This window comes from Juglans microcarpa x Juglans regia, chromosome 2S, assembly GCF_004785595.1.
Source record: "Juglans microcarpa x Juglans regia isolate MS1-56 chromosome 2S, Jm3101_v1.0, whole genome shotgun sequence".
Taxonomy (NCBI): Eukaryota; Viridiplantae; Streptophyta; class Magnoliopsida; order Fagales; family Juglandaceae; genus Juglans; species Juglans microcarpa x Juglans regia.
The window spans coordinates 752,662-766,853 of record NC_054597.1 but is presented as its reverse complement, the minus strand read 5'-3'; the positions used below and the strand labels follow the sequence as shown (position 1 = coordinate 766,853).

The window sequence follows — 14,192 nt, the reverse complement described above, 5'->3', positions numbered from 1 at the left end:
CTCATAAACACCCTGATAGCACATGAGCTATTTCACCATATAAAAAAAAGGACAGGGAGACAAGGCTTAATGGCAATCAAGTTCGATATGGAAAAGACTTTTGATTATGTCGAATGAGATTTCTTGTTCAAAGTAATGGAAGCACTCGGATACAGTGCTAAGATGGATTAATCTCATAAACGTCTTTCTCTATAATCATAAATGGAAGCCCTATGGGTTTTTTCAAAGCACATAGAGAACTTAGACAAGTGGATCCAATTTCACATTTTCTTATTCACACTATGCACTGGAGTGTTATCTAGATTGATTTCTAAATTAGAGGCATAAGGTAACTTTGATGGTATTTGAATAAGCATAAGCTGCCCTCTAATTTCTCATTTACTTTTCGTAGATGATCTCATTGTCTTTGGAAATGCAAATGAGTGAAATGCCAAATCTTTATCAGATAATATTGGCAAATACATGACATGGTTAAGACAGCATATTAACCTCAATAAATCTTCCATATTCATAACAAGGAATACGAATTTGGCAACAAAGACGTTGATCAACTAGATTCTTCCTTACAGACCATCTTCGGCATGAATGAAATATCTGGGCCTTCCTACCTTTCTCAAGAGGAAAAATGAGGGATTCAAAGCACTCATGGCAAAAATCAATACCAAACTAGAAGGTTGGAAATCAAAAGTTCTATCTCAAGCTGGATGAACAATGTTACTCAAATCAGTTGCAAGCTCGATTCCAACTTACCAAATGCAGTCATTCCTATTACCATTGTCAGTATGCAAGGCTATGAATAAAAGCTTTAAAAACTTCTAGTGGGGTTTCCCAAAAGAGAAAAATCACAACTTGACTCCAAAATCATGGAAATCAGTATGCCAACCGAAATATCTAGGAGGACTGGGCCTTAGACTAACGGAGAAAATGAATCTAGCATTGTTAACAAAAACATGCTGGGAGTTGAGTCTGAATAACAATGGATTTTGGCACAAGATTTTATCAAAAAAATACCTCAAATCAATCCCCTTAAAAACATGGAACCAAAAAATTTGAATTCATGGGTATGGAAAGGTCTCCTCAAGACGAGATTTATTAGCAAAAGGCTCATGCTTTTAAATCTTTGATGGTCTGTCAGTAAATGTGTGGACAGAACCTTGGATACTAGATATGGACAACTTCAAGCCAAAGCCAATCCAGAATATGAATGAGGCACATCCCCAATTACAAGTTTATGATATCACTACTAATAATCCACAGGGTTGAGATATGGAGAAAATGATTACATTATTTGAGCAAGAAAGCATTGAACACAAAAAAAAGTCCTCTTGCTCAAAACAGTCAAAGGAGTGACAAGTTAATATGGCTCCCAAATCATAATGGAAAATTCTCCATCAAGACAACATATCATATGGCGGCAAAACATGCAGAGATTACAATGCCTCAAGATTTCCCAGAATCTAGCTTAAAAAAACTCTGGAGCCTAAAAATACATGATCGTCACAAACTCTTACTCTGGAAAGCTATATGGGACATCCTTCCTACCAGGGATCAACTACATAGAATAATTCTGAATCTACAACAGGAACACTGTCCAATATGCAATCAAGCAGAAGAAACATTACTCCATCTCTTTGTGGAATGCCTGTAGTTAGAATTTTGTGAAAATATAGCATCTGGCCTTTACATCTGGCATCACTCACCATTACGTCCTTGCGAGAATGGATAAAGTTGATAATAAATCCAGTTCCCAAACTTGGTTTAACTGAATCAAAAGTTCACCCTTTTTAGTAATTGTTATGGGTTTCATTTGGAGAAAAAAAATGATATTATTCACAATGATGCATCCACAACGTTAGAAAAAGATTCCATCTAGCTAAATGCTACATATCAAGATTACAAGAAAGCATGGGAACAAAAGCCAAAGAATATCCTCAAGGAAAGTTGGATCAAAGCTCTGCCTAATCATTGGAGCTTCTCTTTTGACACAGCGATCCGGGACTCCTTTTCAACCATCTTAGCCATATGTAGAGATTCAGAAGGAAGAATTATAGAGGTATGGACCTCTAAAATCCAAATAATCACCCACCTTTGCAGAGGTCTCGGCAGCTCTCCTTGCAACACAAATGACAAATCATTTACAAAAAAGTCAGTCAATTTTGGAAGGATACGCCCAAACGGTAATAGATGTTGTAAAAAAAGAATCTTCTTCACCTCAGTGGCAATTAACACCGATATTGGAAGACATAAGCAAAAATCTCCATCCCCGGGTAAACTGAAGGATCAGGAGAATACACCGATCTCAGAATCAGTGTGCGCATTCTCTGTAGCGCAATGGGCATCAATTGAAAATATTTTTGGTCGAATACCCCTTATTAGTATTCCTAATTGTATTCTATATATAGATAGTGGGAAGGATCCTCCCTAAACTTTGTAGTAACTCCCTTTCCATTAATATATATAATGAATGCTTGATGAGGAAAAAAGAAAGTTTTATCCGCAATGTGCGAGATTCTATACAACTTCATACAAACCAAAACGAATCCAAGTCTACAGTCAAGTTTTGGAGTCAAGACTACATTTATACAATATATTAAAAATAAAATAAGAGCGTATAATATAACATAACTTTATTTAAAATGAGAAAAAAATAGATAAATTTAAGTAAATTAGATGTCTTGCCTTGAAATATTGAAATAAAGATGTCGAAAGGCAGGAATTGGAAGCATTTCTTATATAACTTTATGGGAATTGGATCCCTTCATCCAGTTAGTATAAAGTAGCGGTTATTCTAGTCATTTTTTTTTTAAAGGAAAACAATTTCATTGATGATAAACTTAAACTATACAAGCTAAATCGTCCATAATATAATTTAAAACCTCAAGGGGACCATCCTCTAACCAGACTTTTTCACCAACACCACTCATTGCCAACTTAGCTGCTATGTGAGCAACTTTATTAGCAGACCTGTGTGCAAAAGATAATTGCCATGCTGGATTGTGGTTCATCAGCTGTTGCAAATCCTCTGTCACTTGACCAAGCCAAGAATTATCTTCATTTCTAGAACTGACAGCATCTACAATAACCTTGGCATCCCTTCAAAACTCACTTGATTCAATCCCAACTCGATACACAGTTCCATAACTCTATAAAGAGCAGAGCTTTCTGCTTGAAAAACTGAGGACACATGCTCCTTAAATGCTGTCAAACAAGCTTGCAAACCACATTCAGAGTCCCTGATGATAATTCCTATTCCCATTCTGTCACTAACTTTGTCAAAAGCTGCATCAAAAATCACTTTAAAATAAGGCCAATCAGATGGCATCCATTTCTGAATAGATCCTCTCCCATGACACCTTTTCGCACTATTGATACTTTTCTGATTTACTTCTTTGAACAAAGAGAGATTAGCCTAAGCCATTGCAACAACTGTAGTAGGTTTCTTAAAGTGGTTTTGAAAAAAAAAAAGCATTCCTCCTACCCCATAAGTGATAAAAAAAATAACTGAAGCCAATTCAAGGCTTTCTTGATTCAATTTCATAATCATTTCTGACCATAACAACTGAAAATCAGGAAAAAGCCTTTTCCATTTATGAAAATGCATGTCTCTCCATCCCAAATATCAACTGCTGCAGCACAATCTCATAACACATGCATTGATGTCTCCATCTCTCTTTCACATATTGGACAAAGGTTGCTTTCTATAATATTCTTCATGAAAAGATTATCTTTAGTGTGAAGGATATTATTGAGACATTTCCAGATTTGATGTCTTATCTTTAGTGGGAAGGTTATTCTAGTAATTTCATATTATGAGAAAGAAGGATAATATTTAATGTATAAATTCTAAATAGACAAATCTTGCACAAATATTTATAAAAAATTATATATCACCTTAAAAAAGTGTAAAAGAATAATCATCACTAATAAGACTTACTTTTTTGTAAAAGATTTACATGAATTTATCTATTTTAAACTTATACATAATATTACTCTATTTAATGAGAAGATTGGAGGCTTCAACATCCACATCGTGATCACATTAAAAGCCCTCACATGTGTAAGGTCCCTTGCCTCCCAATTAAGATGGAACTGCCCTCAATTAATTGCCTTACTAAAGTTAACTCTTTTGAAGGCAGAAATTAAAAAGCCTATTTTACATCGATACTTTGTGGGAGAGGGGAAGGTATGCAATAAGTTGGATGAGGAGAGTTTTGACATTCTCTAACTGTAAAATCACTATTTGTTTTAAAATTTTAAGCTAATGGGAAGAACTAGATTTTATTATTTATTTTATATATTAACACTCATTATCATGTATGGGTCAGACTCCTCTTCAATAGGTGGCTCAATATTTAAAATATTTAATTAATTAAGATAGAGTGTAGAGTCAGGGTTTAAATTCATGACCTCTACTCTGATACCATATATAATCACTATTTATCTCAAAAGCTTACATCGATGTGAAGATATAGATTTTATTATTTATTTTATATCTTAACCCTAAAATTCTTCAAAATATATCATTATAATTATGAAAAGTCTACTTACAAGCGAGTCTGCGCACCAAATCGCACACCGATACTGACATGTAAGGCATTTGTTTAATAAAAAGATGCGAATTAAGATAAAAATGATTTTCGTGAGACAAATAACCTTCTTCTTCTCTCAAAATTTTCCTTATTTTATTTTACTTTTCAATAAAAAAGTCGTATCAGCGCCAAACCGCTTGTACTTAGCAACTGTTGCATTAAAGGTATTGGAAAATGATAAACCTACCATAACTCTACAACTGTTTTATCACTCAACTTTAATCGAAGAATAGTTATGTAAAATTAAAATTATTATTTTTTAATAAAATCTCATAATTATATTTATTAATTTAAAATGAATTATAAGATATTTATAAAAAAGTTATAGGCATTGCATTATAGATTATAGTAGATTTTGTTGATTTTTAAGAACGGATTGGCGGAAGTAGCAACTAACCAACTGCAGAGGAAACTGCCTTCTAACAAAACAGCATATTAATAGTAATGGACTGATTACAAAAACTGCCACCAAACAAAACGGTTAACTGCCATCAAACAAAACGGCACATTAATTGTAAAGAATTGATTACAAAAACTGCCATGTAATAAAACAAGCTTTGTTGGGTTTAATCGTTCAGAAACCGAACTTTAAAGTTTTGTGTACTACTTTTAATGGCCAGTTTCGCCAACTTCTTCCAAAATTCCATTCACAAACATCTCTCTTAACTAAATTTGGCTGAAATGAAGTATCTTTTGTACAGAAGAATATAATCAACACTTGCTGTTGAGTTGGGTGAAGACCGAAGACGAAGAAGGTCGACAAGGTTCAAGAGTTTGGTACTTTGGTATAGGTGCAAAAATAATTTCAATTGGGCAGTCTCCGCAATTTACGAATAACCACTGTAATCTTATCAAAACCTTTTTGCTTTATCCTTTTGTTCCGCATGCCCTTCAATGCCTTGTCGACTCTCTGTCGAAGGAAGGGATATCCCAGTCCTTCCCGGGTAAATCTCAACCACTGCCGACCTCACTCTTCCACATCGCGTGTCTCCAGTTGATTGGGCTCCATCCAATTACATCGGCGAATTTATGTCCGATCTTCTCTAAACTGTATTATACTTGGGAAATCCTATAGCGGATCTCTTGTTATTACTCCCTGCTATAGGTGGAGATCCTATGGTGTAAAATCTAGAGAGAAAGTGCAGTCGGCTTTTCGTTGTTAGGGTTAAGGGTTAGAGATTTTTTTTTTTTTTTTGTTTCTCCAGGTTGATCCTCCTAAACAAACGAGCAGACAAGATGGAAGGCGAGGCTGGCGAGTTTCAAGACTGGGAGGTGCTCCACAACTCGGAGACTGTACTCGTTAACCCGGACGGTGCTGGTCTGATTGATTCGACCGAGTCGGATGAGATTCTGAGGAATTTTGAGGGAATCGAGGGTGACTCGGGGGCATGATCAGGTCCGATTACTTCTCCCTTGAGAATCAGGAGAGGTATGCCAAGAACGCTTCAGAGGTTGATTCAAGCGAGGTTGAGTCGGACAATCCGAGTTGGATTGATCCCGGTTCTGAGACACGATACGCGATTAAAAACTCTGGCGAGTTCTGGTCTGATTCGAGCAGCGATCGTTCCGATGAACGTAAGCTTGGTGATTTCGATGCTAAACATGAACTGGGCTTCGCAGAAACTGCGAAAAGCCAAGTGGGTTTAGAAGGAATTGGAGAAATGAAAGCCAAGAATGAAAACTCGGGTAAGTTGGGCACCGATGAGAGTAAATTTAATAACTTTGATGTGAAACATGAATTGGGTTCAGCGGAAAACATCAAACCCCAACGGGGTTTTGAAGAATTCGGAGAAATTCAAACCCAGGATAAGTATTCTAGCAACTTCTGGTCGGATTCTGGGGGAGACGCTTTGGTGTCGATAAAATTCGGGGATGATAGTGAGGATAAACGAGACGAGTCGGAGATTTCGGGTGATCTGGGCGGTGGACATAGCTCGATCGAGAACAAAGCTGATGCGGTTGCAGAAATAAAATCGGACGCGAAATTGAGCGGTGAGGGAGAGAGGAGGAGGATAGTTTGGTGGAAGGTTCCTCTTGAGATCTTGAAGTATTATGCTTTTAGAGTTAGCCCCGTCTGGTCCTTCTCCGTGGCGGCAGCTGTGATGGGGTTCGTGTTCTTGGGACGGAGACTGTATAAGATGAAGAGGAAGAGCCAGACCTTGCAGCTGAAGGTCACTGTTGATGATAAGGTCAGTTTTTGCATATATTTGACTCTTTTTTATTGTTATTGTGGTGACTTTTTATCGGCACAAGAAATTGAAGTGCCAACGCTTCGAAATCATTGGAAACTATTCAAGCATCTTTTGGTTGGTTAATTTTCTTGCCACTGAGAGTTCTCGTGTAGTTAGACATCTTAAACCTCTGGTTCTCAATGTCGAACTCTGGGAGAACTTTTATTGGCCGTGATCGACTTGTAGTCTGGGGTGAGAAATAGGCAAAAGTTGAATTGAAGTTGTGGATCAAACAAGCATTCGTGTTGTTTTAAGGATATTTTAAAGCTTAGTTTGTGTACAGATATTGCGGGGCTCTTGATGTTGTTTAACGGATATGATTTAGTTCCTGTTCAGATGTGTAGAGATAGGTTTTCATAATATGGACACTTGATAAGACGATGAGACTTATATCCACGATCCTTGTTTGCCGGCTGTGTACCATTATGTCCTTGATTGGGGGGGGGTGGTGGTTTGGGTTTGGCCACTTAAGGGCGCTTCCCACTTTCAAGGACCCTTTCACCTCCTCCATTGCCCTTTTTGCGTAGAAAGAAAAAAAGGATGTGTTTAGTTTTTTTAACAAATATATTGGGCTCACATGCACTTGGGCTGTATAGTTTGGAGCGTAATGTATGTCAGCACCTCCAAAAGAAATGGAGGACTTCATTTAGCGACTCCGCATCGCCCTCTGAATGATCAGAATAAAGTAAACCTTAAAGATAAGTTTCGTAGCCTATTAATTTCTCATTCCCTCTAGTTGGGTGGACACTGGCTGGTCTTTTGTCCAGATCCCTCTAAAAACCATGCATGTAGTCTCCCCCCATATGCTGCTCATGCCATTCAAGGTGGCCCAACCCAGCATTCATTCGCAAATCCTGTAGTGAAGCCGAGCTGAAGTATTTTGGGCAGAAATTTTTGCACCCTCCTGGCTGGCTAGATTGAGGGATATATGGATGATTGCGTGGCATATTAGTTGTTTACTATATCACATTCTGCTCTTGAGGAAATCTAGATAGTATGCTAGCATGTTGCTAAAATCCATGTGTTATTTTCTCATGAGAAGTTGATTGTGCTGTTGGTGAGACATATGTTAGTTGAGAAGCCTGCTCAGAGTTGTATATCAGGTTTCAGGTACATGACTGTTTGCATAAAGAGTTTGGGATAGTTAACAAATTCTAGCAAGTCGAGAGTGAAGTTTTATAAGATTGTTGTTGATTGATAACTCCGAATGATACTAGTTTCAATCAATAATATAGAACGATACAACATTTTTGGAATCCAAGGTCCATGGAATCTAGGTTTACTTATCATAAAAAAGAAAAGGTCCATGGAATCTAGGCTGATAGATGAATGCACAAAATTACTTCGTTTTTTTTTTTTTTTTTTTTTTTGGTACGAGAATTTGTTAACATGAACGGGAAGGTGAAATATACCAACCTAGTTTGGGAAAAAAAAAATTGTTGTGTTGGAATGAGTTTTCAGCCGGAATACTTCAGACTAGACTCATTTTGGCTATTTGATGTCTGATGCCTGAAGTATGCCTTAAATCTTATTTTCTATGTTTCTGAAGACTCATCTTCCTCTTTACATGTATAAATAAGAAATTATGAATGGTGGAAGCTTTGAGTGGTGGAAATCCAAAAAGAGTAGGTCCCTTCTGGTAATCTTGTGATATATTGATAACTATATTAAAATAAACATCACTGAAGGGAGATATATAATATTTCTTGAATTGGGGACTTGGAGCAAAGCCATTTGGCAAGATAAGTGTATTTTAATTTTCTTTAGTGAATTAGTTCTATTGAGTGGATGCATCTGCTTGTATAGCAAATGTGATTTTTTTTTTCAAAGATAATCTTATGAGATTTAACGGAACGTAGGTTGTCAAACTTGCATATTTTACTGTAACAATCTTTGCAGAAGGTGTCGCAGTTCATGAGCCGTGCAGCACGTCTTAATGAAGCCTTTTCAGTGGTGAGGCGGGTCCCCATTATTCGACCGTCGCTGCCAGCCGGTGGCGTGACTCCTTGGCCTGTGATGAGTTTGAGATGAACTCTTGTAAAATAGACAGGAAAAGAACCCAGCATCGACCATGATGATATATAAGATTTATATATTGCTATGTATGAAACAATGTGAATCCACTTTCCTTTTATGTAATATCCCTGAAGTTATTTAGACATTCCTGCATCAATTCGAGTACAAGTGCAAGCTATTATTATTTCTTTGGTCCACGCATGTTTCGTTACCCCTTTTCATGATGCTCAAATTTGCATCCAACTCTTTTGTAAGATGCTGTCAGTGGCTTGTTTGGAGTTGCATGCCAATGTCTAACTCAGAATGTATTGTCATTTATCTCCAACGAGACGTACAATAGAAAAAAGAAAGAAAGAAAAAAGCCCGTCCAAAGTTTTATATCTTTGTCGATTCTTTGTTTAATCAGAAAGGATCCTGTCTTATACATAACTTCCTGTTATGTTTTATCTGGTGGAGAAAAGGATAAAATGAATGAGGAAAATTTTACTCATTATCTTCATACCACATATCATATATAATTTTTTAATTTTTAAATTTTTTTTTTCTCTTACCAAATATGTTCTGTATAGATAATGAGTAAAATAATTTAATTAGTTTAGGAATAAAAAAATAAAAGAATAAAAAAAAATATGATGTGTAGTGTACGAAGATTGTAATTAGCAAAATACTTGGGTGTTTAGCTGCATTGGAAGAGTTCTTTCACCTGCCTATTGGGTGAGAACGTTGGTAGCAAAAAACCAAATAGTGAGCGCGCACACAAACGCACACAGTGGATGGACTTCTAATTGGGTAATGATATACCTATACTCCCTTTCCTATTACTTTCCTACTTGGTTCAAATAGCAAACGGAAGAAAAAATAATTGAATAATAAAACAGTAATAGAGGAAGTGTAAGGTATAATTACCCTTTCTAATTTTCAACCTCAAAATCATTTTTTTAAAATAAAAAAGCATGCAAATGGTTGAATGTAGCGTTGGGCAGGCATTTAGTAGCCGTCTTTATTTTTTCTCTCTCTTAATCATATCTTGTGGAGTTATTTCCTTAAATAAAAAACAATGTATTATATCTATTATATCTATTTTATAATAAAAAATTGATGTGACTTCATCTAATCTATTATATCTATTTTATAATAAAAATAACTTTATAATTTGATGAACCGCATCAATCTGTTAATTTGCAGAATTACTTTTGTGTAATTTTTTTGTGACCAGAGTATTCTCATTTCTATATATATCCGAATACTTAAGATTATTAATACAGTAAGAACCCCGATGCCTATCATAGCAATGATTCAGAATTATGGTACAACCGGCACCGTGGGGGCAAAGAGGGACTAACATTGGGCAGTTTGTTTCCAATACTCATAGCTATCCACTCGGATTCTTGCTAATTAAATGCAATATCACTGGAACAGACATATCCGTTAATTAGATGAAATACCTAATTGTCACAATTACGTTACCGATGACACTGCAGCAAGGGTGTCTTTCATAACTACACTGGTGCTAATATGGTTCTACAAAAATTACTCGGGCATACAAAAATTGGGGGAAAAATAATCCCTAATTCATAGTTTCCTATGGAATGCAAAAGATACGTTGAACTTACTTTACAATAGCTGGCAGGGCCAACTGTTGGAGCTGATGAACAACATGAGACATTCTGGGGCGCATAGATGGGACATGCTGTGTGCAAGCATAGACAAGATCCACCACCTTCTGAATGACACCAGCCTCGGGAATATCAGAGAAAGAAGATATGTGAGGATCCAAGAGATCAGGGTAGCGATGAGCCTGAACCAGAGGTGTGGCCCATTCAAATATACTCTGCCAACCAACCGAATCAACGGCCTGTGTAGGCCTGCGGCCACTCACAATTTCAAGCAGCAGCACGCCAAAGCTATAAACATCACTCTTTGTTGTAAGCTCATTTCTGTATACAAATTCTGGTGCTAGGTATCCATACGTGCCACCAGCCATCACAGTCCGCTCCTGCATCACTTCATATGGAACAAACTTTGAAAGGCCAACCCCCATTAAATGTGCTCCAAACTCTTCATCAAGTAGTACATTACTGGCACGGATATCTCGATGCACAACATGTGGTTTAACCTTATCGTGCAGGAACCTGTTCCAAATATAAGAAAGTGAGACTCCAATTAAAACACGAGTACACACCATCTGTACTACCATACAAAAAAATTATTTGGTCATATTTCAACAATTTCATATAAAGAATATCCACATGAGGACCTATGACAGTAAAAAAAAACATTATTGATGTTATTCTCGTTCTTCTTCCTATGGTCGGTCATATTTTAATATTATTGATGGATGCTGCTGAGTCGAGGTGCATGGCATTGATTCTTTTAGATACTAAAACAACAATAAAAAAGCATACATCAAATACACATTGCATAATTTGTTTGTAGAGAATATGGAAAAGATATAACATATTGGCAGCACATTTCAGGCTATCTAAGACATCATTGAAAATGATTATCCTCTTAAATAGTAGTTATCTGACATGTTTAATCAGAATGGCAGAGTAAAAAGTTATCATTTTTTTTTTATTTATTTTATAAAAAAAAGTTATCTTTTACCAAAGAAATAGTTTAGAATTTATACTTACGCAATTCCTTGAGCAAGAGTAGTGGCAATGTTCATTCTCATAGCCCAATCTAAGCTCCGACCCCCCCTTGGTATGTGGTGTAGCCATTTATCCAAGGGCCCATTAACTATGAACTCATAAACAATGTAGCGGTCACCATGATCATAGCAGCATCCTTTCACAGCAACCAAATTTGGATGGTGAAGCCTTGCCACCCTTCCGATTTCAGAATAGAACTCCTTTCTCCTCTGAAAGCTAGATCTTGTCAACCTCTTAATTGCGACTTTCAATCCATCAGATAGAAGGCCACCATATGTGCCACCCGTCTTGCATCTCCAACTAGACGGTTTCCTTCACTAAAGTTCTTCGTAACTGACTTCAGTTCCTCCTTGGTGAAGACTTTCCATGATGGGGGGACTAATGCAGAAGCTGCTGGATTAGATAGTTTGCGCGACCGCCTGCGTTTCTTGCTCTGCTTGTATGCAAGAAGCCAAACTACTACAAATAACGTAGTGCAGAGGATCAACCCACTTACAACTGCAAGGATGATAAGATATCCCTCATGGCAATGCATGTGGTGGCATATGCTCCCTGTAAGAAATGGAAAATAAGGTTTCTCCACACAGTTAGCATATATGCACGGAAACCAAAAAATCATAACTAACAAGTAGAATCACGACACGAGCAATTAACTTGAAAGAGATGAATAGTACACACCTATATCAAGCATGCATATGAAAGCACGAGACACGTTGCATCTCTCACTAATGAGAGATATTGATCCGTTAGTGACCAATGTACATAGATCAAATGAATTGTTGGTGTGGCAGGACAAACTGGTGCAATTTGATTGAACAGGTGACCCAGGATAGATGGTCTCGTTCCAATAGGAAGTATTATCTGACCACTTCCAACCAAAGCCAACAGTAGAGTTGATGACTCTTCCTCCAACCCAACAGCCACGAACAACTTCACCACATTGGTTACGAACAAAGTTCAGTTCTTGAAATGATGTTAATGCTGCCAGATGCCCACCATAGCCTTTACAGATGACCTCTGACTCACTCCATGGCTTGGGACTTCTCACATAACCAAAGCATTTACTCTTATCGGGGTGAATAACCCAACCAGTAGGACATAGTGCTGTCAACAGAGAAAAGCACTTCAATATAATAGCTAGCACAAAATTGAGAGGAACCATAATCAGAACACAAATACAGAACAACAATAGCAGACTATGTCTGAAACTACTCAGATACCACTATTTCGGAATGTAATAAGTGATCAACTGCAGAAGCAACCACTTGCATGCTATCAGCATTCAGGGCTTACATTGAAGAACACAAAAAAGCACAAGAACGGCACATGGAGAAAAGACAACTATTCTCTCAATTCAGCCGATCTATAATGATATTATTAAAGCAATTACGCAAAACATGATAGTTTTTTTTTTTTGATAAATTTGTCTTGCATATCTCAACTTATTTTACACAAACACTATTTTCTCTCAGAACAACACTGGTTTATCCTATATTATAAAAACTTTTGCTGCTGCAAAATACCCAGTTATCCATATTCAAGGTTTGACAAAAGCTTATGTCTTTTATATAACATCGGAGATAATTCCATGTATGAAAATACATTTCTTTTTGTTAGTAAAAGCAACGAAACATCATATGGTATCCTCAGGACCTCATTCACGTAAAAGAGCTTCGTTGTTAAGACAGAAGAAGAAGACCCATTTCAATTTTAAGTGGGAATCTTACATTTTTCGGGGAAAAGGAAAATTATTCTTTAAAATTATCAAGTACAAACAACGATAATTAACTCAACGAAATTACTTGAGTAAAAAAAAAAAAAAAGAACGAGAAAGCAGTAAGCTACACTTTCACACATACTTTTACCGGCTCCACTCTTTGAAGCAGACATGTTCCCAGTATCAAACCCATTAAATCCCTAAAAATCAAAGAATAGAAGCATCGACTCAGCTTTTAAAACGATGTGAATTACTTCAATATAAATACCAAAAAACTACTTTTATCCGATTTACCGAAGCTTGTATGTGGAACATAGAACAAGCAATCAAAAGCAACACAAGTTGCATGGCAGATAGCCTCAGTTCCGTCTGAACAATTACAAAAAACCCTAGAAATGAAAAATGGAACCGTTAATCACCAAGCAAGTTGCAGAGAAGCAAAGAAGAAAATTTAGATAGTAATTACTAACCAAAGCAGAGACTATCAGTACATTACTAGTAGTTTATTTTTACGCTTTTAGGAAACCAAATGGAGGACAAGAAAGAATGAAATTCAGAGAGCTTCACGTTCGTTTCGCTCAGAGTTTGTCAGTAAACAGTGTAGCCAACCATGGTGGAGGCAGGTCTGGCCAAGAGGTGGGCTGGGTTGAGTTTGGGCCCATGTTGTCTGCTTCTTGATCCGGCTCGGTTCCTCGATTTCAAAACAAAGTGAACACTGAACGCCCTAATTTACAACAAAATTGGGTCGATTGGAATTTAGGAATGATCAACCTTGAACGTTCCCCTTACCCAAAGGAAGAAATTGGGAAGTTTCGGGCTCTCATGAATATCGGACTTATGGAGGGTTATTTCTGCTTAAAAGCTAATCAATTTTTAGATAATGAAAAGGTTTCGCTCTTTATATTTCTCTATACCAAGTGATGGTTGATTAATAAAAAAGAAATATTCTGATCATAAACTGATTATATAAAAAAAAATCTTCTAA

At 36.7% G+C, this 14,192-nt stretch overlaps 2 protein-coding genes across 4 annotated transcripts; one reads left to right on the top strand and one right to left on the bottom strand.

Annotated features, from left to right (window-relative positions):
- Window positions 1–5,279: 5,279 nt before the first annotated feature.
- On the top strand, window positions 5,280–9,020 carry LOC121251880. Of its 3 annotated transcripts, none has more exons than XR_005938134.1 (2): window positions 5,280–8,082; window positions 8,123–8,713. XR_005938134.1 is itself a non-coding variant. In XM_041151273.1 (2 exons), exons 1-2 carry the CDS (start codon window positions 5,978–5,980, stop codon window positions 8,849–8,851), a joined length of 930 nt encoding a protein of 309 aa, XP_041007207.1. In that variant the 5' UTR covers window positions 5,283–5,977; the 3' UTR covers window positions 8,852–9,020. The 3 variants fall into 3 exon arrangements, 2 of the variants coding, with proteins under 2 accessions (XP_041007207.1, XP_041007206.1); XM_041151273.1 differs by lacking the exon at window positions 8,123–8,713 and adding an exon at window positions 8,723–9,020 and having other exon boundaries at window positions 5,283–6,778; XM_041151272.1 differs by lacking the exon at window positions 8,123–8,713 and adding an exon at window positions 8,720–9,020 and having other exon boundaries at window positions 5,288–6,778.
- A 1,172-nt stretch (window positions 9,021–10,192) lies between these two features.
- LOC121253084 (C-type lectin receptor-like tyrosine-protein kinase At1g52310) lies at window positions 10,193–13,981 on the bottom strand. Its single transcript, XM_041152980.1, is given in 7 exon segments — window positions 10,193–10,968; window positions 11,473–11,782; window positions 11,785–12,042; window positions 12,169–12,594; window positions 13,350–13,407; window positions 13,502–13,596; window positions 13,678–13,981. Coding segments are annotated over 6 exon segments (1,629 nt in total). The 5' UTR covers window positions 13,556–13,596; window positions 13,678–13,981; the 3' UTR covers window positions 10,193–10,445.
- Between the last annotated feature and the right edge of the window lie 211 nt (window positions 13,982–14,192).

What these genes read in the sequence shown, in the direction of transcription:
- LOC121251880 (XM_041151272.1), top strand. Translation starts at nt 5,978, where the DNA reads ATGATCAGGTCCGATTACTTCTCCCTTGAGAATCAGGAGAGGTATGCC. An exon ending in AGGTCACTGTTGATGATAAG is followed by an intron (nt 6,779 to 8,719) that starts GTCAGTTTTTGC and finishes CAATCTTTGCAG; the next exon opens with AAGGTGTCGCAGTTCATGAG.